This window comes from Centroberyx affinis, unplaced genomic scaffold, assembly GCF_046629955.1.
Source record: "Centroberyx affinis isolate AG114_WGS23_722 - 3 ecotype Tasmania unplaced genomic scaffold, CSIRO-AGI_Caff_v1 ptg002649l_1, whole genome shotgun sequence".
Classification (NCBI taxonomy): domain Eukaryota; kingdom Metazoa; phylum Chordata; class Actinopteri; order Beryciformes; family Berycidae; genus Centroberyx; species Centroberyx affinis.
This window is the reverse complement of record NW_027280841.1, coordinates 34498-59288: the sequence shown is the minus strand read 5'-3', so window position 1 is coordinate 59288 and position 24791 is coordinate 34498. Positions and strand designations below refer to the sequence as shown.

Here is a 24791-nt window from a genome sequence, read left to right as displayed (position 1 = left end):
ACGGACCACATTAGCACGAACACCCACGTGCAACATGTAAACAGACGCGGGAAGCATTGCAGCAGAACACAGGGATGTTTTATAACATCATTCTCAGATAGGATAATTGGGAAAAAGTTGACCGTATCGCAACAGAAGCAGCATGACCGATATTTTGACACTCGTGTTTAGGACTTTTATTCCACAAACGGGTCTAACGAAGGATTTCAAGCTCATTTGTCCGTCCAAAACAAACTGCAGTACGCTGGTGGTCGGGGATCACAGCATCAGCCGCTCTTTGCTGCTGCTCGCGGCCGTGACAGCCGCCTCCGAGCTGGGGATGAAAGTATTATTCTTCACCCAAACTCAAATTCAGAGCCTCCCCGTCTCTCTTCAGAACTGCTTTCCAAACCTGAGCCCAGACAGTTTGAAGGTAGCCACTTTCTTCACATGTTCTACTTGATAATGCAGCATGCCGCCGGTCATGTCACTGGTGTGGTCACTGGCTGTCACACTCACCCCTCTATGGCACTTTCTAGTGTGTAATAACTACTTTTTACATATGGGAAACCTTTAGTGTAGGCTAGTGTGTGTTACAGTGAGAACGAATGTGCGCACCAAGCGTGTAATGTAAAGGTTTTGTTGAAGGGGACTTTACTTCACTTGCAGTTCTTCCACAAAAGCTCCCCATATCTGTATATCTCTTATCAAGACATGTTAGGTGGGACCACGTTGAGCAGAAAGCTTGAGCAAAACCAATGGTGTTTGAACAGTTTATCAAGCTTTTTGTTGGTATAGTGTACAAACGTATTAAGATTATGATAGGTAATTTAGGCTTAACATTTTGATCCAAGAAGCTTCTCATTAACCTTCCTGTTTATCAATGTGGTTTTTAGAAAATCAAGTTTTCCTATCCCAGGACTGTGGAGGAGCTGCTCCAGCAGGTGGCTTGCCTCCACGAGTCAGCCAGCACGCCTCCCACCCCTCCATCACTGATCATAGTGGACCGGCTGGAGGGCTACCTGCGCGGCCCTGGAGGCGGCAGCCACACCGGGTTTCACCAGGGGGAGCAGTCCTGCGCCGCGCACGTGTCTGCGCTGCTGTGCGACACGGCTGCTTTCCTCACACAGGTCCTGGAGCAGCGGGCCTCCAGCTCGGCCCCCTGCCGCGTCATCGCCTCATTCCAGGCGGAGCCGGAGGTCGGGCACGGCGGCGGAGAGCCTTCAGCCCCGGACCCCGTCCTCGCCGTCCTCGACCGCTACTTCCAGGTTCGGTGCACTCTGGACCGAGACAGAAGCTATGGAGCCACAGCAGCCGGACTACAGGAGGTGTGGCACATTTTCCTTTCTGGGACAGGCATCACAGAGGCCGCTTGTGCCGAGGGTGGTGAGGACAAACACCCGGGTGTAGCCCAAGAGTGGCAGCTGGCCATTTTTCCTAATGGTTCAATGGAGTTTACATTGGTTTGAAAATGTGTGGATCAAGACTTTCGTGGGTTACTTAGTGGGTGAATAACTGAAGGCCAGATTTTATGCTCATTTTCAGCACTGCCCTGCTTTAAATTTAAGAGGCAATGTACTCACGTTGGAGAAGAGATGTACAATAATAGGCCTTGGCCACTGATACCTTTATTTCACAAACCTTTAACAACTGTTCCCACACTGCAAAAAACGTCCATCTTAACGAGTCATTTAGTCTCAAATTCAGCCTTCAAATCTTATTTTTCTTAAAACAAGAGAGAAATTCTGCCAGTAGGTTGAGATCACTCCGTTTGTTTCCAATGCAGTTTCACTTGTTTCAGCAATTTTCTAGAAATGAGCGTCAGTATCTAGAAACAAGGCAGATCACTGCACCACTATCAAGAAAATCACACTTTATCCTACAAAGTCCTTGAAACAAGTTGATTTGCGTTGGAAACAAGTGAAATTATCTCACCACATCGGCAGCTTTCTTCACTTGTTTTAAGAAAATTACGAATTAGGACTCATAATAGACTAAATGACTTGTTAAGATAAAGATTTTTTACAGTGCGTTATTTATCTTCTGTTAATAATAATAATAATATTATCAATAATATTTTTAGCCATGCCTTTCCATTAATTTAATAAAGCAGTTCTAGCATCTGTCTTAACCTACGTGACCAAGCCTTGTTGCCTCCTCATTTACAATGATGTGACCTAATATTCACCCATTCAACTCATATGACTGTCCAGCTGCCATACCAGAGGCTTCCAGCAGAGACACTGTGTCCTTATTCTTCTTTCACATGTCAGTGCAAAGGACCACGGTGGCTGTAGATGGCACAACATTTAACAAGTTAAACATTTTAATGACATGAAGGTTTTATTAACATATTAATGAACATTTATACTTAAAATATATAAGTAGACATTGCAGAATTTGATGACCTAGATTTACAACACTGGAACAATTACCTATGTGAGACATTGAGATTCCGTAGTCAATATCACAGTAAAATCACATTAAAGTATTTAAAAAATGAGAAAAAAAAGTATTGTATTATATTTCTTTTGAAAAATAAATGACTTCATTATGAAGAGCGAATGTGATTATTTCAAATGTTTCTAAAAACTTAAAGAAATAGAAAGAAACTATACTCTATTCCAAAGTAAGACCTTGAGGAGGAGAAAATAGTCAATACAAATATTAATTCCAAAAAGGAGATATCCACCATCTGAGTGACAAAGTGACACCTTCTCTTACAAAATGATCTCTTCTGTAATATAGGAAAACTCATATTCGGGACAAAAAAAATAAGTTATTCACACACCTAAGACAACTGATAATAAAATACTAATATTAGGGATGATAAAATTATGTTTTTTAAATATTGAATCATGAATTGCAGTTGACAACTGTTTCTAAAATACATGGAATTTGTAAGTTTTTTGTAAATAGTTACAATATTATGAACGTGTTTCTTACTGTACTGAGAAAGGAAATTGGTTGATGTCCATTTTTGCAACGTGTTAAAGTGTGACATGAAGAGACTACAGAATAAGGACATTATTTACAGTTTGATTCCAAAACTGGGAGTTGAAATGTTTGGTGTAGACATTGTCAGGTCTAGAGACAAACATATACTGCTAGGTGGCAATAAGATGGCAACAAACATTCATCCTTAGAATCCTGGAACCAATTTTCAGAATTAAACACGACAAGAAAGAGAGTTACTAGCAACTAGATCATCAATCACTAGAACATGAACATTGCCTTAACTTTCCTGCACAGCCTACAGTAACTATCTTTTGGAAATGGTCACAACTTAGTGCTTAGTGATTTTATCATTCTCTGAAACAACTGCAATACACAAGAGACAAAAATATTTACAAATACAATGAGTTTCATTAGTATTTGGAAAATGATTATGACTGACACGATGGCTATGGGGTTCAAGGAAAGGCTGTACGATTTAATTTGAGGGTATTTCAAGGCACATCAGATGAACAGGTGAAGAACTAAAGACCTTTTTGTTCATGGTCCATTTCAAGCATATGCTTATTAACTGTTCATCCATGGTGTAAAGTAGCCTCAAATTACTGCTGACAGTCTGCATTTCAACCTCCCAGCCATTGTGCCATTTCACTTTCAAAATAATAAAGAGTACACCGCTCAAATAATTGTGAGTCATTATCAAAATACTTATGGAGTTCACTGTGTCAACTTGCATTTCAGTGAAGATATAGAAAACTAATAAACTGACCTACAGGATATACAATATACAAATAAATTGATATAGAGACATTTACATCAGTGTTTTAAGTGTAAACCACAGCTGCCATTTACATGAAATGATATTGTCCAGAAGAGGGATTCTTTGACCAAAAGAGAAATGATGACATCCAGCAGACTCTTCTTCCTACATTTCCCAGAGTCTTTTAGCTTACATGTTGGTGTCAGTCAGCCTCTTGCTTCAGTCAGAGACCATTTTTACATTCCTCTTGCGGCGACAGTCAACGAGAGGCGATATAGTTTTGGTTGAACATCCAAACATCCGTCATTGTTTCAGAGCCTGCCTCAAGCCTCAGTCAGTTTGCAGGCTGTTGTTCAGCTCAGTGCCCGGTCAGCAGCCGTTGTGAACTGGGTGCTGCCTTGTCAGTAAGGGTCTTCTGTGAGCGGGGATCTCGTTCTTGTACTCGTTGGCGTAGATAACCACTTTGCCGATGTCGTCTACTCGGCTGGAGCTCATGGGGCTGTAATCCATAGAGACTCCGGAGTCCGCCACCGCCATGTAGGTGTACCCGGGGCCTTTGGGCAGCCAGGTGTGGTTTGGGTACTCGAAGCTGGACTGGGACGAGAGGCGACCCGACCTGGAGCTCTGCTGTAACGAGCCCAGGTCAGAGTGAGATTCGGACGACACTGTCCTTCTGGAGGCGAAAAGCACCTCCAGGGGCAAGGTCTCCTCGAGAATGTCGTCCAGGTGCTCGTCTCCGCTGCGGTTGTTGGCGCTGAGGGTGACGTAGGCGTCCTGGGACTCCAGCAGAGAGGACTGGGAGCAGGGGATGGGATGCTGGTGGAACGCCCGTAGTTGGTCCATCAGCCAGTGGTTGTGGGGCATCTCTCTCCATCCCTCCATCAAGGCTGAATCTACCCTCCTCAGCCTGTTCTCCTTGTCCACCCCTCGCTCCTCATCCTCCTCTCTGTCTGTGGCTACGGCCCTGGAGGCTTTGGATGGCAGAGGTGGGGAGGGCAGTGAGGGGCTCAGGCTGAGCTCTGACAGGACCTCCAGGGGAGAAGGACACTCCTCAGAATAGAAGAAAGCTGGACTCAACCTCAAGCCTCCATTAGTCTGGCCTAACCACTCCTATGGACAAACAGGATTAAGAAATTAGCACTAGATATGGGGATAGAAGTCTGCCTAGGCTTCTTATGAACCACTTTGATACATTCTATAATGATGTAGTTTTCATAGTAATTTTTTCTTACCTGAAAGTCCCCACCATAAACAGTAAAGAGACCTTGGAACTTGCTCTCAGGGTTTGGAATGGCAGGCCAAAGCTTCTTAATGAGAAACCTGAAAACACAACATAGATGCATCACAAAATGTAATTTTACATTTGTCTTTATCCATCACTAATATTGTAATGCTGTTACAGCAGCAACCGTAAATGTTGTATTTATGGCTATAAAGACATGGGAAAGTCTGTATGCACATGTGGTTTTCTGACCTGCGATGGGACAGGAGCACAGTGAGTGACAGGACAGTGAGGATGAGAGAGATGATGAGACTCAGGGACACAATGAGTGGGTCGAGGTCTGGAGGAGACACAAAATGATCACACCAAAGAACGGGATGAAATAAAAACTATTGTTATCAAAAAACAAAACATTTGGAACAGACCAAACAAGGAAGAGAAATGCAGTTTCCTTCTAAGAAAACACAATATTACTCTAGAGACACCTTTCAAGGTATGCCTAGATTTGATATGCTGTTGGCATTGCGTTTCTTTGAAAAGGGATAATCCATTTTTGTATTGCATACTGTGTTTTGCAATGGGAATGACCACCCACCTGCAGGCAGTGTGTCCATGAACACAGGGTCACTCCAGGCACTCCAGTAGCCGTTGTAGCTAATCCCGTCCAGCTTCACACGGACCCGCACCTTGTACTGTGTACCTGGCTGCAGGCCTCTCAGCATCAGCTCTGAACTGGCTCGCACCTCCTCCACCTGAAATACAAGGAGAAGCACTCCTCAACTCTCTAATCTATGCATGCACTTTACCTCCAAGTTGAGAGAGAACCTTGGTGCTCTCAGCCTTGAACAACCGCTGACACAGATGAGGTCATGCAGTACATTATAATGAAGTGTCCTGCCATACCTGCCCCATATGGCTGTCTGCCGTAGCGTAGCTGACCTCATACATCATGCTGTCATCCATGTACTTGAGAGGAGGCGGCACCCAGCTCACGCTCAGCTGGCCCTGCTGACCCGTGCCGCTCACTGTCACGTTAGCAGGAGGGTCGAGCAGAACTGTTATGCAGATAGACAGGAGGTGGGCGGTTAGATTGGATTTCTAAAGAAATAATGTGGATAGAGCACCGTCTTCGTCCACAGAAGTCTGACACACCCTGACACCCTGCTGCAACACTTACATACAGTGATGTCATATGCATATTTGGTACAAGGATGTATTGAAATATATATATATATGTTATCTGGAGATAGACAGCAACCAGACCTCAAGGGCAATTTGAGAGTGGATGAGAATGAATGCTATCCATCTTGCTCACACTAATTATGAAATGCATTCCCCTAACTATAGTATTAAGAGGAAAGTGGGGGAACACATATTACCAGCCCAACATCCTCCTTGTTAGATTAGAGCAAGTCCCTGACCGGATCTAGCAACATATTTTTGCAGTACACCAAGATGACTTACAGACAAGCTCGATGAGGAGACTGCGATTGTGGATCAGTATTCCATCCCGATTAACTTGGATGTCCATCTGGACAAACATCTGGGTTCGGTTCAGATGGCAGACGTACAGCCTCTTACCGCCTGCTGTAGGGAAGGCCCTCACTGGACACCTGCTGCTGTTCTCATTCCTAGTCAGGACAGAGGTATAGGTTTAGGAACAGGGTCCTTTAGGTTTAGTTTTAAAGCTGTTGTGTTCAGCTACTTGAATGAGGCCAGTATGAATTCTCAATAAACTGGTATGATGGTTAGGTGCTATTTTTCTATGTATCTATAGGGTTAGATCAATATATCAGTTAGACAATATTGTCCTTTTATTAAATATTGGATATCAGCCAGTCATGTGGTCCACTGCCAATTTGATGGAGGTTCCTCCCTGACCACAGCTACATAAAAACAGTATGGAAAACCTGCACTGCATTGTTTTCCTTTGCACATTTCATTCATTTAATTGTTTAATTGTCTTCATGTCTTCAAATGTAATAATCTAACCGATACAGTACTAACCCTAAAATAATTTTATTAGTGTTCGTTTCAATGGAGAGATTCAGTATCACTACTGTTTCAGAAGCTTTACCAAATTCTAGAGGAAAACACCGAATTCTTGCAATTTTTTGGCAAGAATACCAGTATCAGACTTCAACCCATGACCATGTTGTGAAAGCAAAACTGCTGGCTCCACATGGCTTGTTGTCATTCACTTCTTTGTATGTGACTCACTGGTATGTGTATGTGAAGGAGTACTGATCCACAGAGCCGGCCCTCTCCTCATCTTCCTCCCAGAAGCAGGTGAAGTCTTTCCTTCCCTCAGCAAAACATTTGGGGTTTTCTGGCTCCTCGCTGAGCAGCAGAGACACTGGGGAGGGAGGGGATACAGACAGGGTCAAAGACCGCCATGTGGACAGGCACATCATGACCATCAGGGTTTTTGGTTTGCTTGTTTTGGTTTTCTTAAAGTTGGATATAACATCTAGTTATTTATTACATCATTAGTGGACTTCAGGAAAAAAGTGAAATTTAAAAAACATAATCCTATAGTAGTGATTATAGGATTGTCTGAGGTTTCCTTGTGTAAATTGACTCAAAACAGCTAGTGATATATGCAGTGAAGTTCTGGGGTGCAATTTTGAAACCCATTAAGATCATAATCTGCCACATGTCACCAATTCAGTTTACTTCCATTTAACAATGGCCCTAGAAAACATTTGATCCTACCTTTCTTTTCGAAATCTTGTGCGCCCTGGACGACGGAAGCTGCCTGGGCGCAGAATAACATGGAAAACGCCAACAATCGTCTCAGGTGAACACAGCTCATCCTTTTGTCTTCTCCGTGAACAGAAAGACTTTGGCTTTCTGTTGTCCGCCTGCATAACTGGAGTACAACCTGCCCCAAACGTGTCTTGTGTAGTTCTCGCCTTGTGACAGCTTGTTTTTGGAGATATCATGGATAGCGCAGCGCGGTTACGCGCCTGCATCTGGGCGATAAGGAGTAGAGAGCCAAGCTGTTTACCTTCTCCTATAAGTCAGCGAAGAAGAGGTGGAGCAAGATTAGTGTTACAAAACGTTTTACACTCTTGTTTGTGGGCGGGAATGACGCGTTCATTGATGTTTACAACTTGTCTGCAACGGCGAGTGAGCCCTTGGAAATGTGTAATGCGATGTCCCGTGCGTAAAAGACGCGTAGATAGATGGATAGATGGATAGATAGATAGATAGATAGATAGATAGACGGATAGACAGATAGATATCTTTCTCAGTTCAGGGATAATATAGAGGCACAAAGTCAGGCCATGTGCCCAAGCAACGGAAACCGCACATGGAACCAGTCCACTCACACACCTAAGCAGTAGACCTAAACGGTTCCTTATCTGCATACCACACACATATGTTTTCTTCGCTTGACGTGCCGTTATCTGCGCTGCAGACGCCACTGTTACTTGTCCCGTGATAAGGGGGCGTAGCCACCCATCCCCGTCAGTTTAAATGAAATTTTCAGCGCTTCTTTACATCACTTGAGGGAGGAGGAGGGATCTGGAATCTGATGAACGGGGTACTGATGTAATGAAAAGCTACATTTGAGCCATTTAGCTCCAGATAATGACACTCTTGAGTCACTTTAGTGGAATTCAGCTCCAGATGATGACACTTTTGAGCCAACTTGGTGAAAATAAGCTTTTGATGATGACATCTTTGAGCCAGCCTAGTGAAATTCAGCTGGAAAGTAGACGCATTGTGCAGAGAAGGTGGTTTGTGGCAAACTGACTGGTAGGTGACAGGAAGAGGGGGACCAGGAAATCTGTATTGTTGTGGAAGACAATGTCAGAGTGTGGTTTCTCTGCTTCTTTAGATAAAACGTAACAAAAGCCCTGGCCTCGTGTTGTGAGGTCGGGAGGTAGGATGTATGGCCATAAATTATAGATGCTGCTGTCACCACAAACACAAACCAGCCATGTTGTAAGGAATTAGAAGGCAATGAATGGTGACTACTCTCACCATTTCCCTTTTGTAATGAATGTATTCTTTATTGTCATATACACATTTCAACATATTCAATTTATACTTATATAAGCAATTTCTAACAATGTTTCCATCCAACACGTTCAGAGCCTAAAACAAAGGGTATCAAATACCTGTGTGATGTGACATAAAACAAGTTGATCTCCTCTTTTAGAAACATAATCTAGAATGCAACACAACATAAAAACAAAGAGATCTGAATAACATAAGAGAGGAGACCTTCCAGATTAACAACTCTAGATGCCATAAACTCATTCGTAAAAGAGATGGTCAGTTGTTTTTCCAATAACCCACATGGCAGTTACTGGACAAAGTGGTTACCAATTGAATATCAGTAGAGTTTAGCACAATAGTGCCAAATACAACTTTAGCACATTCAATCTGTATTCGAGCAGCAGGCGTTCTAAGATCCTTTACCTACACAGTGACAGAAATTACATTGTTGTCTGATGACTCTTTCTTCCATTTAAATACATTGCAAAACCGCCTGTATAATGCACTAGCATTATACAGGTGGTGTAATACAGATTTAGTGTTATGAATCAGCGTCCCGAGCCCAACCTTTCACACATCCTCCTTATGGTTAACCTCTGCATCACAAAACAAAGCTAATTTTGGACTGATGGAAGGTGCAGATGAAACGATGATATCAGCCATCTTGTATCTCTCACAGCATATCAGTAATCAGCAGCACACGCTGACAGGAGAGATAACTGACCACAGCCTTATACAATAGGAGGGGGTGGGATGACCAGTTTTTGGCGGCTTTGACCCAACCCCTAAGCTGTGTGGACAGGGGCTTTGGCATGGTAACATGAAGCTGCTATCATGGTACAGAGGCTGTGGTTGCCGCTAACTGACAGTCAGTAGTGAGCGCGTGGACAGTGATAGTGGAATGGCACTGTATGAGAATGAGAAGAGAGGAAAGGGTGTCCATGCATTCGTAGACCAATATCTCCACTCACGGTTTTTCCATTTGCTTTCACAAGTTCTTCACTTGTGGTACGTTCTTATGCAGAAGGACATACATTTGAGCAGGGCGACGTACATTCAATACTGAACTAGAATGTCAAAAAAATGGTATAATGTACACAGTTTGACCGGTGACAAACACAATTACTTTATCGATCCTGTGGAATGAAGAGGACAAAATCTCCCTCCATTTACTTCAGTGGAAATAACAAAATAACAGATATTACAGTGATGTGATATGAAGTAACACAGGCCCTTCAGACTGACAGTTGCCACTGCTCTCATTCTGCACCAGGTCATTTTTCTGATAATGGCAACTGGACAGTTGAGGCCTTAGACTTATCCTTCTCACAGATGAGTGTTCTTCCCTTTCTGAGTGTCTAGACAGTTAGCTACACTGTGCTGCACTTCCACATAATTAGCATTATCTCAGTAACAAAAATGATAATTTACCACAGTTACACAGTGTAGTAGTTTAACTATTTTGCCATGCTGTAGTAGGGGAGCAGTGTGTGTGTTGTGTATATTATGGTGAGAGCGTGTGTGTGAGGAAGAACGCAGCGCTAATGAAAGAGTGGCACAAAAGGGCGAGCGAGGACAGGCTGTGGCAGAGGTCATGTGACCTGCCTGAGTGTCACAAATGTTAAACAACTTCCTTACACAGGCAAAATCCCACAAACACACTTCTAGTGCAATATTGCTCTTATACAGCGAAGAGGCCAGAGCTCAAAATTTACTGATACCGTTTTCCTGCAGCTTTCTGGCATAAGGAAATTTCAACATTAGTGCACAATACAAGTTGGCCTACAAGAAGCACTGAGGCATATGGTTGGAGAGGTCATTCTGATAAGGTTACAGTGTTGGTTTTCTTGATCATCTCGATTGATGGATTTTGTTATTTCATGTTGTTCCATACCCAGGAATTGCTTTGGAATCTATATTATATGATGAGAGATATTTAACACCTTAGAATCTCACAACAGGGAAATAATTTAGTGGAGAAAAGGCAGCACCAGCACATAAAAAAAGAAAAGATTTTAACCCTAAAAACAACAAAAACATAAGGCTTACATTCATTCTCACCACTGAATTTCATTTGGCTGTGCTGTGCTAATATGTCTATACTAAAGGATTATAAATGATCTTACTAACTAATAACTGGTGGAGATAAGGTGAATTCTGATTGTTTTCAACATTTGATGGAATCCAATTTCTTTTGTCATCATTATAAAACTGTACTCCACTAAATTTAAAGTAAACTCAGTAAAGTAAAGCCCAAATCATATGAATCTTAATAAACCCCAAAGTAAAAAACTACAAACTCTAATCACTGTGACTCAATCACATTTGGCATCTCTAGCTTCTAGCTAATTGAACAAGCATTTTTCTGAAAAAGGTAAAGCAACAAGAAATAGTTTAAAATGCTAACAGGGCACCAGATGGAGTTAATGTGGTCAAGGCAGTTAATGTGGGGATGGGGGTGATGCGGAGTGGGCTTTAGTGGAGTATCAGCTCCCCGCAGAACTAATGGTGTCAAGGCCACAGAGCGCAACATCAGAGAGGTAAGAGGAGGGTGTGTGTGCATGAGAAAGAGCGAGAGACGGGGGGGGGGGGGGATTAGCTCAGCTTGCTGTTCCTTGGTTTGCGGTGGGCCGTGTGGAGCAGTGGGAGGGAGGAGAGCTGAGCGAGAGAGAGAGGTGCAGCACTTTCCACGGTTGAGGCACGGTGAACAAGTTGGCCTTTGTGTATGAGTAATCGTGTGTGTGTGTGTGTGAGTGTGTGTGAGTGTGTGTGAGTGTGTCGGGCGACTCGGTGTGAAGGTTTAGCAAGCGCAGCCGCCGTGGCTTTCTGGAGGCGAGTCCTGAAGGCCCTGGTTCCTGTGGTTGGATACGAGGTTGATGTCTCCCTCCATGCTCTCGTTCATCTTCTCGCAGATGACGTCCACCAGGCGCTCAAACACCTGCTTGACGTTGATGTTGTCTTTGGCGCTGGCCTCGAAGAACTGGAAACCTGAAGGGGAATGGTGGCGTAACAAGTGGGAACATGAGATGATGAACGGGAGAAAACGTGATTTGTTTTCATCTACTTTGGGAAAAAAGATTCATGTTAAAATAACCATGCATATCTGTACCCAGAAGCAAGATTAAAGTTTCAAAAAAGACTTATTTTCAATGTGGTCTGTGGTGGAAGACAAATAACACATATTGGACCCTAGTATTATTTCACGTAAGAAGGCTAAGCAATTGGTGCACATAAACAGTACTTGTAAGAGGACATAATTCTGCACAATCAGAGTTTGTTCTCAATTAACTTTTATTCATTACATTGTATCATGTTTGTATTGAATCGTGAACCCCATATCGCATGTCAAATCGTATCGTGAGATAAGGATATCATCCCATCCTTAGAAGATACTTGATGCATACTGTATGTATACATGTGTAAAGAAGTATAAGCAAGTAGACAGATTGCAGTTGTATATCTGTCTGTATTCCCTCTACTAATGAGAGCTTTCTCACCTAGCTCCTCTGCTAGTCTCTGGCTGTCCTCTGTGGGCACGAGCCTGTCATCCTCCAGGTCACACTTGTTACCCACCAGGATCACCTGAGCATTGTCCCATGAGTACGTCTTGATCTGAGTCGCCCTGCAGGACACAGACGGAACGGAGTTGCGCAGTCGGAGGGTTTAAAAGGAGGAATACAAAAAATGAACATTCGCAAAAAATTTGTAATGTAATAATTGACCTGACAACCAAAAAGTGTTTATGTGACACACACACAGCACGGAATAGGCAATCTGTGTTTTAGTGTGAGTGACTTTTACAGTTTCAGATCTCTCTTGCAAATGAGATACATTTTTAAGAGGCTTTCCAGTGTAAATAATAGCTAAATATAAATAATAGGGCATTTTGTTTGTTTAAAATTTGCTGTTACACTCTACATTTGAGCCTCCATGCTTCACTCACCAGTCCTGAACTGCGTTGAAGGAGTCCTGGTTGGTGATGTCATACATGAGCAGGAAGCCCATGGCTCCTCTGTAGTAGGCTGTAGTGATGGTACGGTAGCGCTCTTGTCCCGCTGTGTCCTGTATTCAAACACACGTTCACATGCACATGAGCACACCTTTGATATCTACGTTTGACATACTTTGTTATGGCATAAGACACTTTGAAGTGGTTAAGGCACAAACAACTGTTTTTAATAATTTCTCTGTGATCATCCTCAACATGTGTTCTGTTCTGAACCACAGGGGGGCAATATTGACCAAACTATGGCCTTGGTGCACTGCTATACTTTTCTGTTACTAGTCTCTTATGTGTTGCCGCTGATAAATGTGGACAACATATAATTTGGTAGTAGGAGTACATATTGTGCAAGAGACTACTCCAATACCACAGTCTCAAACAATACAAAAACACATGTAGACACTTGGTTATTCTGGACTGAACATGTGGTGCCATCAGTGGGTGTTTATGAGTGTTCTAGTTTAACAATGGGAATGGTGGGCAGGTAAACTGTTATTTTCCCTGAAAAATTTCACTAATTTCTATTCATGATGAGAGGGATACAATTAGTAATTTGTGTTACCAAAGGTGATGTCATCACCCTTGTTATTGTCTCCTAATATGTAGGGTTATCAAACTTGTTTAAAGCTTTGAGATAGTCATGTTTTTACAGAACATGCTGTCTGTGTGTCTGTCTGTGTTATGTCTTTGTGATGTACTGTGATGTTGTATGTGAATCATCTGCTGTAAAACCAAATTCCCCATAATAGATATGGTCTTTTTCTCCCATCAGTGGTCTATGAAACTTAATGGCCAGACCATGTCTTTGGTGTACAACACCTTTCTTCCAGTTTCTTTTGTTTTACTCCATTGATAAACCAGGAGTTGTCGAAAGAGAGATGGACGGCAACTTACAATGTCATGTTGCATCAATAGACACAAGCTTTGCAGAGTCACAGAAGGTGTGGCCAGCTGAGCTGCTGCCTCCCTGTTTATCGGAAACATCTCCTAATTCAGTGGTGGTTGTGTGTGATGTCACAGTCAACGGCCTAAAATAGGTCCGTGAACACAAACACTCACACACACACACTCTCTCTCATACACACACACACACACATACACATACACACACACACACACACACACACAGAGCAAACAGGTCAAACAGGTGAACAGATTTAGTTGGCACGGCAACTCCCCAAGCCAAGGCCCACTCTAATGGTTACTTGGTAACCTGACTCCTTCATTTGCATCAGGGTCCTATGTGTGTGTTTCTGTGTGTGTGTGTGTGTGTGTGTGTGTGTGTGTGTGTGTTTCTTCTCCTCACTGATCTTCTCCTCACAGTGAGGAGGAGGAGGAGGAGGAGGGTGTTGTCCAGGTAACCAGGGGCCATTGAGGTTTATGAATGTTCCATTATAGGCAGGACCGCTCTGGATGGTCGGCCCAAATGATCCTTCTCGCTTTTCAAAATGGACAAGGGACAGAACAGATTGCTGTGTAAAGCCTACCGACAGACACAACAGAGAGAGTGAGAGAGTGGGGAAAGTGCTTACCCCACCTATATTCTTTTATTCTTTCCAATCCAATATTCAGAGAGTCTGCCTTCTGTCAGGGGCTATTTTGGTTTCAGTAAAGTAAGAAATATCCCAGGTCCAACCTTATCTGATGCATGCAGACGTGATCAAATATTTGGCAGGGTAATAGGACTTCTAAACAAATAGACAGTCTCCAGGGTTGCAATAATCAACTATATCCAGTAAACAAAGGCAGGTCCCTAAAGCATATGAACGATGACAGGGGGAGTTAAAACAGGCTTAGGGTCAGAGACACTGACGTCACTGGGACCCTGATCTTTACACATGCGTCACCTGCTTTTATATTAGCTGCCTACGCAAAGCTGTGGCACACACTGGCTATAATCCCTGGGCTACCACACACCATGTGCATGTGTGTGTGTTAGTTTGTGTGTGGGAAAGCCATATTTGCTAAAAGATCTGAGACAGAATTTTCCATGTCACATAAAAGGAGGGATATCAACGATGTGCGAGAGTGCACACATATACATATGTGTGTGCTGTGTGTATGTATTTTAGCTTGTGTGTGAGGGCCATGTGGTGTGTTATCAGGCCAACCTGTTTGCATGTCACACACAAAGGGAAGCTGGCAGCTGGCAGAGTGGGACATCAACAATGCTGTTTTTCTAAGGACCTGGTGAAATCTCTTGCAGATGGTGTTCAGCAGGAGCAAAAGGGCTAACATGAGTTTAACTGCCAGGAAAACTCATCAGAGAGTTGATCATTAACACCACATACCTCTACATTTGTACCTTCAAGAGAGGGCTCATATTAGGACATGCCTGCTGGTCCCACACCCTTTAAATACACTGCAGCAGCACTACACTATATCTTCATTACGTCTCAGTCAGATGCTGACAGGGAACTTCCTCTGCTTCCTGAGCTTGGGAAATACCAGGTCCCTTTGTCATTAGACAGCAGACACATATTCCCACCACCAGCATGTTATGTCAAGGCCATACACATGAATACAAAGTATGCTCACCTTTTAAAAACCCAACTTCTCACCAAATTACCATTGGCACATAATACAACCATTATGGTTAGTGCTGATTCAGTATGCCCACCTCCTCAGCCTCTACTACACGACTGCTGACAACTAACACTAGATCATTCATTTATTGGAGAAGGGTTGGTCAGGTAGGTGAGTGTGTGTTTTGGTGTGGGCTCATTTGCTGCTGATTCATCTTGATCACTGAATATTACAGTGGCTCACAGAGTGTTGGTCCAAATGAATCATGTGTTTAAACAGCCTAAACAATATATAGAAATAGGATTTGTACCACAGGACCCATGCTCTTCATTATAAGGAGCATTTTGAGCAACATACAACAATATCCTGTTGTCTTTGATCCATTGTAATTTGTAAGTCGAACTGTATGTCTGCTCTTGGTTCCCAAATAACTGCAACAATTAATGCTGGGCAAAATACCTCCAAATATGAGGTAAGACAATTTCCCATAGTTTCTGGGCATAAAACTGTCACTTGCCTCAGTATCACCAGAGCACCGTGGTAAAATAAAAGCTAAGATAAAACTCAGTGAGGCATTTCATTATACCAAGGGGATTAGGAGCTAAAGGAAGGTTATATTAGCAAGCTCAAGCCTTTTTTGATGAAACCTGAAGAATGAATCACTACAGAATTAAATGGTAATTTAAATACTGAACACAATGAACACAGTGCTCATCTCTCATTGAATTACACCCAAATAGAGGAGCATCCCTGAACCCCCTGCCCCTCCGGCTGGGATTTGTCTGCATCAATTCCAAGTCTGGAAAGCTGGAAATGTCCTCTTGGTGTGGCCAATCAATCTTCTTTATACATGAGTGTGAACTCTGGTAGATCCCAGATAAAGGGTAGGGAGAAAGGATGTCTCTGCTTTTTAGACTTGCACAATTTGCACAGTCGCTTCTTCTCTAAGCCTAAGGTGCCAGAGAAACCTTGTCTTGAAGTTTTCTGGTTACCATTTTGTCTCCAAGTGCACACAGAGCTAGAGTGTAGAATGAACTGAGAGACAGGCAATGGGCTTCACCTTCTTAATAATCATATCCATAACATTTCTATGATGTTATATGCATTTCCAAAAATATGGCTCATTGCTGATCCTTGTCTGTGGCCTGTAGCTTGGCAGCTAAAACTACTTTCTGTTTGCCTATCAAAATGACCATGTGGTGATGCAATGGGATACCATGAATCAAAACCCAGCCACTGTATCATTTTGTGTCCAATCTGTCATTCACTCACCCAGATCTGCAATTTGATCCTCTTGTCGTTGCGGAAGACCGTCTTAACCTTGAAGTCGATGCCCACTGTGCTGACGAAGGCAGAGGTGAAGGAGTCGTCTGCGTACCGGAACAGGAAGGAGGTTTTGCCCACGCTGCTGTTGCCAATGATCAGCAGCTTGAACATGTAGTCAAAGTTCTGGTCGGCCGCATCCTTCTGGGATGGCTGCTGCTGGAGCCGCGAGTCATTGGATGCCATCTAGAGAGGGAGGAGAAGTATAAGATTTGGGCTACCAATTATCATGAAATCAATCCTGAAACTATCCTAACATACAAAATTTGGTGGATGCTTTTATCCAAGGCACCTTCTTACAGCAATCGTTTTTTAAGCATCGGTGACGCCAGCAAGAATCAAACCCCCAACTCCGGCTCTGCTAGTGCAATGCTCTACTCATTGAGCTATACAGGAGTTTCAAATGTAGTTGTCATTTGTCTCATACTGAATCAAAGCTTGTGCAGACGGGAATGAAATCCATCTCTGATCAATGTTACAACTTCATTTAAGGGTGATTAGTTGAAATGAAAAAGACGGCACTGAGATCAAGTTTGGAGCAGTTTAGAATTGTGCTTTTAAATAAAGGGAAGCTGCGCCATCTGCCCATCTGCTTAATGATAACCATTCATCTCAGCATCATCTCTCCCAGGGGCAGGTATGAGGTTACCTGCCATTAGGCCTTTTAGTGTCAGTCATCCAAACAGCAGGAGGAGGGAGAGCAGCCACACAGCTTTGGGTGTGAAAAAAAAAGGAACAGAGCTCTATCCACTTTCATTCTCCATCTTCCCTCCCCACAGATGATCAATCTGTGCTCATCCCTGCCTCTGGTGAGACTCGTCTCCGTGGAGACCAGACTAGGACTCAGCTGCCAGCCAGACCCATTAGTGGTCAAGGCAGTCGGTTCAGTCAGCTTTTAACTGGCCAGATGGAGATCTCCAGAGCAAGAGAGAGATATCTATCACACAACCAAGGGCTATGAGGAGAGAAGAGGAGAGGAGAGGAGAGGAGAGGAGAGGAGAGGAGAGGAGAGGAGAAGAGATGTGTGTGGATTAGAGAAGTCCTGAAAAAAGACTGTGTGTACGCATGTTTATCCTCATAGTAATTATGGTGCCAATGTGTGACATGGTGAGTAAGTGGTCCTCACTTATACACTGGTGGTTTGGTTCTCTATGCATTTGTGTGTGTGTGTGTGTTTAAAAAAACTGAGTCCAACATGAAATTGAGTACCGTGCAGATGTGTGATACATTCTACACTCATTTTGCATTTCAGCATTTTGGGAAGTGTTGGATCAGAGTGCATTGCAACATTACCACATGAGAAACGATTTAATGAGACTGCATGAGTGAGCTGAAATTTACCAGACACGTAGTTTACACATAATTTGACTAATTTATATGTACTTCTGGAACATATATCACTGTTCTCTGATGAAAACCTCTCTGAAAAACAGCCTTTGTTTCATACTGACAGCCATGTAATGTTGAAAATCTATTCCAACAAGTTTTGAATGGGTATCAGGGGCTAGAGTCATGAAACTTGCTCTACCTATAAAGAATCACTTAACTTTCAGTTCAAGTACAAACATGAACATAAGCTAAATTGGAGTTGCAAGGTTTTTCTGTGATTGCAGCATACATGAGGCAGACTTTCAACACGGAGTGGCCCGTGCAAGCTATTACCTTGATGTTGTAATGAGATGCTACAATTCACTGGCAAGAGGAACACAAAACAACAGTCTTGCACAACTTCACTGTTGAACCAGAAGCCTATGCCTAATAAACACATTCCTTCCACACTCAAAAGGACTGATATTACATAAAGTCCTGCAATCTAAAAGAAATACCAGAAAACGATACAAGTCACAACTCTCGACTAATCGCTCAACCAATTGCTCAAAACATTAGCTGGATAATCCCATATCACATGACACCTGAGGGTCTCTGAAGGCCTAAAAAGCCATTCATTTGTGCACTTATACACTCCACACAATGGATCCATCCACAAGAAATCATGTTGCTTTCTAATTCCACTCTCCCGTCAGCACAGCCCAAGCCTGAGGTAAACCCAGTCACATGTCCTTCAAGTTTACAGAGCAGCTCAGGATCTCTGCAGGCAAATAAGTTGGCCCTATATAGCCTTATGTAAACTAATTTCTCCAATAGCTTTTTACAGCATCATATAATACGGTTCATGGCATAGTCTTGTTGACTGAATATTGATTTCTTATTACTGCTTCTGTGTTTTAAGTCTTCTTCCCTTATAGGCTACATGTTAAAAGTAACTGGAATGATGTTTGGAAGCATTGTGGAGCAACAGGGGGCAACAACAGCCCCAAGCACACAGCGGCCCAATCATACTACAGTGAGCAGCTGGTGATGAATTTGATAAGAGGTGCCACACCACCATCTGTCGTGACACTAGGGCACACATCTCTACGGGGACAGATAATTCTTATTCCCATCCAAAAAAAAAACAGCAACTATCCACCATGTAGTGAAGTTAGCCATTTACTGAGCAGCAGCAGGGATGAGAATGAGAGCCTCTTTCATGGTACACTGGAGTAGCATTATCTTGAGTAAAACAAATAGAGGCCATTATGTTGAATAGGACCTGGTGGTGGGGCAGACAGGTCCCTCAGCTGGCACTGTTTGCTGAGCAAGGAGTCAGACTGCCCGACAGCCAGGAAATGGCCACTATTGATTAGTTGGCAGCTGTCACATCTGTTCCTTCATTATGGGAGGACTGACCACAAAGATGAGCTGCAAAGGCTGGGAGATTAGCTTCATTTTGAGACACCAGAATTCTCTACGCCAAATTCAGTTTATGAGTCCATGTAGAACCAGACAGGAGTAGTATGGCGAACAAAAATATAGACTTATCCTAAAAACAAAACATTATCACGTATAAAGACACTTATAAACCGGCTAACTGCAACCGACCATATGTAACTTTAAACTGTGTGAACCGTACTCCCGAGTCCCCAGACAGAATTATCACTTGGTCACGAAGGAAGTCTGGAGTCTGGACTGAAGCAGGAAAAACACTTTGGTCAGAAACTTCTTCCAACTCACCTTCTTGCGGGAGAAGGAAAACGTCCCTTTCGGTTCCCTTTCGACTCTCCGACAATGATACAGTATCTCCCGTCCGGCGGTGGGGCGGTGAAAGTAAAGTGCACCTGAAATATCCTCCTTTTCCGCTCCAGCAACAGCAACAGCAGCAGCAGCAGCAGCCGACGTGTTTCCCTCGACAGTTTCCCTCTCGGCGTTTTGCGGAACGGAGCGGCTCCCGGATCTCGGTTGTGTACAAAGCTGCTGCCTACAGTAGCTGTGGCTGTGGCTGTGGCTGTGGCTCCCTCTGCGATAGAGCAGTGCAGACAGACATCGGCTTTACAGTGAAGCAGCCTCCCCGGGCTATGAGGCTGTGTCAACCAACTGGAGGCAGTCTACAGTGCGTGTGCACGGGAGCGCGGGCACCACACCAACACACACACCCTAAAGAAATATCACTAGAATATTCCTGTAATATCTCCATAAGGAGTTTGAGTGTGTCTGTGGTAGCCTACTCAGTAGTGAGTTTATAGTGACCTTATGGTATTTTCCATATGGTATCACTATAATATTCCCATGGGGGTTGATAGTAGCCTCCTAAAAGTTATTACAGGATTACTATGGTTCTTTATTGTTTGGGTACACTTATTACTTTCTATAAATGTTTTAATAATGAGGTTACTGTGAGGAAGTTGTATAATAATTAGAAAAATTGTAAAGCAAAGGTGTGTGTGTGTGTGTGTGTGTGTGTGTGTGTGTGTGTGTGTGTGTGTGTGTGTGTTGTGTTTGTAACATCAAATTGAATAGCACGCAGTCCTTTGATAAATTATACATTCTATTCAGTATTTTTATGCTGCTTGGGTGCATATCCATCAGTATTGTATTGAGATCAGACAATTGCAAATTAGGTCTGCATTTCCATATGAGGGATGATTGAATGAAGCTGCATAAGCAGAGATCTGCAGTCCGCCAGACTCATAATTAATTTAGCACACCATCTTACTGCAGGGCGGGTGTGCAGGATCACTAGAGTTCCAAATAATGGGAACTAGCAGCAGTTCATATTAAGAATGTTTGATTGTTGCAGTGTTTGTTACAGATTGTTACACACACACACGCAGAGACAGACAGACAGACACACACACACACACAATCAAACGAATTTCCTTGTGTGGGATAGGAATGAGGAAGGATGGTGGAACTTGTCTGGTGCAAGTCCTCAGCACTTCCTTTTGTTTCCCTACTTCCTCATGTTTTACTTTGCACACCCATAGGGGAGGAATTATTATTTTTTTTTTAAATGGAACGTGGGATTTCTTTGTTCTCTTAAACTCCTTCACTGACTGATCTCAATCACCTACACACGTAATAGTTTATTATAGTCTATAGTTTTTGAGTTTTACCGAATTATTCTTGCCAACAGCTCCTGTCACTTCTTGAGTCCTATGGAGACAATTAACAAAACATTTCACTTGAAATCTCACTTTGCTGAGAAGATGAGTGGAAAAACTTGTTCTTGGGTTAAACAAGGGTTATTTCCTGATGCCAGTGCAGGCTGCCTGACAGGACAGTTAGAAACAAAAGCCACATTACATTTCCCTGAAGGTGAAGTTGGTATTTTTCCTCAAGAGACTTGGATTGACTTCCTTAACCCATTAATACACCAACCCGTTATAAAAAAAAACAAGTTAGAATTGAATTGAAATGATTAGAAGTAATTCAGTCTGTTTATATGGTGTCAAATATCCATATGCAAGACAAAACCTATTGTTTTGGTAATTCAAAATAATATTCAGAAAACAGAAAATGTCAGATAACTGAAATCTTCTCAGATTAAGGGCAAGATCTTATGAAGAGGCCAACATGAATTGCGTTTAGGAAAAACTTCCCTTAGTACATCCAGTCCCTGCTTTTTATACTAACATTACTGTTTTGGTTTCCATCCAGGGCTCCATTAGTGCTGATATTGTAGCAGTAATAGGGACAGTGCCTCTCTCATCCTGTAGCTGGCCAACAAGCACTCTGTATTCAAAGCTGGTCCTCTCAAAATCTGATGTGCGTCACTGGTAATCAAGTTAAAACCTGCCTATTCTAAATCCAGGCACTGTCTATTGGGTCTGGGTTTACTCAATAGTGCAAATCAATAAAGATTTGCAGACAGTTTCTTTCCAAACTAATAAAACAAGTGTATGGTTTTGGAGCAGATGGAAAAAGTTGTGCGCATCAACAGATGACACAAATGCTCATGAAGAGAGAAACTGATTTGATTCCAAATATGGACAGATACAATGCTCACTTTTAAGAACATTACCAGCTGTTGTTTAATCCCAAAATTGCAGTGTTAATTCAACAATATCAACAATTCTAAGTTAAACTGCCATCACGATACCATCTGAGTAAATGACATTTCACAAATGAACTGCAGTAGGCTGTGATCACCAAGAGAACTACAAACTTCCCCTGATTACACCTCTGCTCAAACATCACCCCCTGGTGGAGATACAAGTAATACAATGCCAATACATGACATGAGGTTTGGTAATACAATATTAAGAGCTGTGCTTTAGATGTTCTATCTGCTCACATAAGAAAGTGTATGAAACATAATATCACAGTAAACAGAGCAGAGCCCATAGTGTTATTACAAGTACATTCAGCTATATCGTATTTGTTTGAAGGAAGGATCAACAGACTAGTGTGAATGAATTCTTAAGAGAAGAAGAAATACAATTCTTAAAAGAAGAACTGGGGGTATTATCAGTATTCTATAAAATAAAAGTAAAAAAAACCCAAAACAGAAAAACACTTGCACAAATATAAAAAACAACACAGTTCCTAAGATACTTTGTGGCACAGCATAAATTAGACATTGATTGAATGGGTGAAATGTACGTAATTCACAGCCAAGTAGAAGTGAACAACAATGGTGAGTTTTCTGGATGCTTCATGAAACCATGAGCATCCTCACTCATAAGGACACTTAGGTAGATAGATGGTAAAGACAGGTAGACCCATATGGTAGGATGAGGGCAATTAACCTTACATAATGTTTGTATTTGTGGGTATATTTAGCTAGAGGCCAGAAAGATAGTTTGGTAGATAGAGGAGGGTTATAAGCAAAGTGAGAGGAGGTTTTTGTATATGGAATGCTGTGTCCGCCCAGTATAAACTGGGAGGAGGGCCAAGTCTCCCCTTGACTCAGACACTATGTCTGCCAGCCAATCACGGCCAACATAATGGAATAGGAATTTTACACAAGTTGCAGTGTTCCCAGCATAAAACATGAAATGACTGCTGTGAAGAAAAGGGAAAGTGAGATATTTGTCCAAATTTCAAACCTGCGCATAACACTTTCTAAATAGTGGCTAAGTTTAGAGCAGTGTAGATCAGGTTGGTGGTGGTGCAGATGAATCCTATCAGGTTGCAGAGGTTGGACAGCCCGTGGTAGCGGCCGAACGTGCGCTTGTAGGCTCTGTACTTAGGGTCCTGCTCTTTGAGCTTGGCGTAAGCCTCCTTCTGGCTGCCCAGGCCGATCTGGTTCCCCAGGCCGTGCTCCTCCTCCACCTCCCTGATCTGGAACATCACCTCAGTGGCCATGGGGCCGAACCACTGGGCGTTCAGACCTGCCATGATCAGCGCCACAAAGTACAGCACCATCTGCAAAACAAGAGGAGACACCTTACTGCAAGACAACATGACAAAGATCAGATTTACTTAAATATTTCTGATTAAAAATGAATACATATGTGTGTAATTTTCAATGCATGTATAAGCATCTTTAGCAAAGTATTTTGTATTCCATCCATGTTATTGAAACACACAGTTATGTCTGACCTGCACACTTTCATGCCAGTCCAGCAGCTCTCTGGGGTGGTACACTGCATACACTGCCAGGCTGACAAAGTTACTGCCCAGCAGACAATAGAAGTATACAGGGAAGAGCTTGCTCTGTACCAGACCAAAGGTGTGCAAAGTCACCTGCCACACCAATGCAAAACCTGTTGGCAAAGGGACAAAGATGATTAAAGAGGGACAGAGAGCAAATACGTAGGCTATCATAAAAGGCATGCATATCCTGCAACCATAACTCTTTGTCTTATGCCCCTTGTACCTGCTATGAAGGAGACCCAGACCTGCATCCCCCAGGAGAAAGAAAGTGTCAGCAGGTGCAGCACTTTGACCAAGTCTGTGGGATCCCCTTCTGTCACCATGGTGTCACTCTGCAGAGACAGATACAGACAGGTTAGCTGACTTTAAAAAGCATAAAGCATCATTAGTTTTCATGGCTGGATCATCCGGTATATGGGCACAAGTCATTTTCACTCAAAAAGGCCACGAGCTGTATTATTATCATCATTAGGATAGATGTGCTATGAAATCTACATCATTTCAGCACGGCGCTCCACATGTGCTGCAGAGCTGATAAGTCAACAGAGTCAGATAAGGATACTGTATCTTATAGAGCGGGCGGAGAGAGCAGAGTAAATACAGGCAAAAACCCACTGAGTTTGGCCCTTAAGTCAATACAAATAGGGTCGTGAAGGTAAATATTTGAAAGAGAAGCAAAGAAGAGAATTTAGAGAGCTTGATGGACTTGACAAGCTAGCAGCTTTAGCCCTTAGCCACTGAGCGGAGGGAGAGTTACACAAGTTACACACTTATCTCGGCAAGCCAGTGTTGCTGACTTCATTTCACATTTCTTCGGGGCAGCATAATACACACTAAACCTTGCTAAAGCTACACTTACCTACGTGTCCTCTTCCTCAAATATTTTCAAATGACGAATGAAAATTATTAACGATACAATGTATGATCCAAGGTTCAGTCGAGCCACTTCCTCTATCACGTTCTCATCGTGTTTAAGCCACGCCCCCCGAGGCAACAGGGACGAATGACATTCTTTCAAAATGAATATTTTAGAAAATTGAGTGAATTTGAGCCAATCATCGATTGCCTTGCGAGTGTTTACTTCCATAGTCCCT

The 24791-nt window shown here is 42.8% G+C and overlaps 4 protein-coding genes across 4 annotated transcripts; 1 reads left to right on the top strand and 3 right to left on the bottom strand.

The window, feature by feature from the left end:
* The first annotated feature begins 79 nt into the window (after positions 1-79).
* Positions 80-2070, top strand: swsap1 (SWIM-type zinc finger 7 associated protein 1). The gene is made up of 2 exons (XM_071535048.1): positions 80-412; positions 876-2070. The coding sequence occupies exons 1-2, from the start codon at positions 143-145 to the stop codon at positions 1446-1448; spliced, it is 843 nt and encodes a 280-aa protein (XP_071391149.1). The 5' UTR covers positions 80-142; the 3' UTR covers positions 1449-2070.
* Positions 2071-2080: 10 nt separating this feature from the next.
* Positions 2081-7883, bottom strand: epor (erythropoietin receptor). The gene is made up of 8 exons (XM_071535047.1): positions 7632-7883; positions 7137-7272; positions 6381-6547; positions 5820-5971; positions 5512-5668; positions 5169-5256; positions 4927-5014; positions 2081-4804 (listed from the first exon to the last, which is right to left on the bottom strand). Exons 1-8 carry the CDS (start codon positions 7729-7731, stop codon positions 4064-4066), a joined length of 1629 nt encoding a protein of 542 aa, XP_071391148.1. The 5' UTR covers positions 7732-7883; the 3' UTR covers positions 2081-4063.
* A 1034-nt stretch (positions 7884-8917) lies between these two features.
* Positions 8918-20124, bottom strand: rab3db (RAB3D, member RAS oncogene family, b). The gene is made up of 5 exons (XM_071535031.1): positions 19834-20124; positions 16729-16965; positions 12871-12989; positions 12425-12549; positions 8918-11915 (listed from the first exon to the last, which is right to left on the bottom strand). The coding sequence occupies exons 2-5, from the start codon at positions 16963-16965 to the stop codon at positions 11728-11730; spliced, it is 669 nt and encodes a 222-aa protein (XP_071391132.1). The 5' UTR covers positions 19834-20124; the 3' UTR covers positions 8918-11727.
* A 1987-nt stretch (positions 20125-22111) lies between these two features.
* Positions 22112-24667, bottom strand: tmem205 (transmembrane protein 205). The gene is made up of 4 exons (XM_071535053.1): positions 24557-24667; positions 23921-24029; positions 23644-23807; positions 22112-23466 (listed from the first exon to the last, which is right to left on the bottom strand). Exons 2-4 carry the CDS (start codon positions 24018-24020, stop codon positions 23164-23166), a joined length of 567 nt encoding a protein of 188 aa, XP_071391154.1. The 5' UTR covers positions 24021-24029; positions 24557-24667; the 3' UTR covers positions 22112-23163.
* Between the last annotated feature and the right edge of the window lie 124 nt (positions 24668-24791).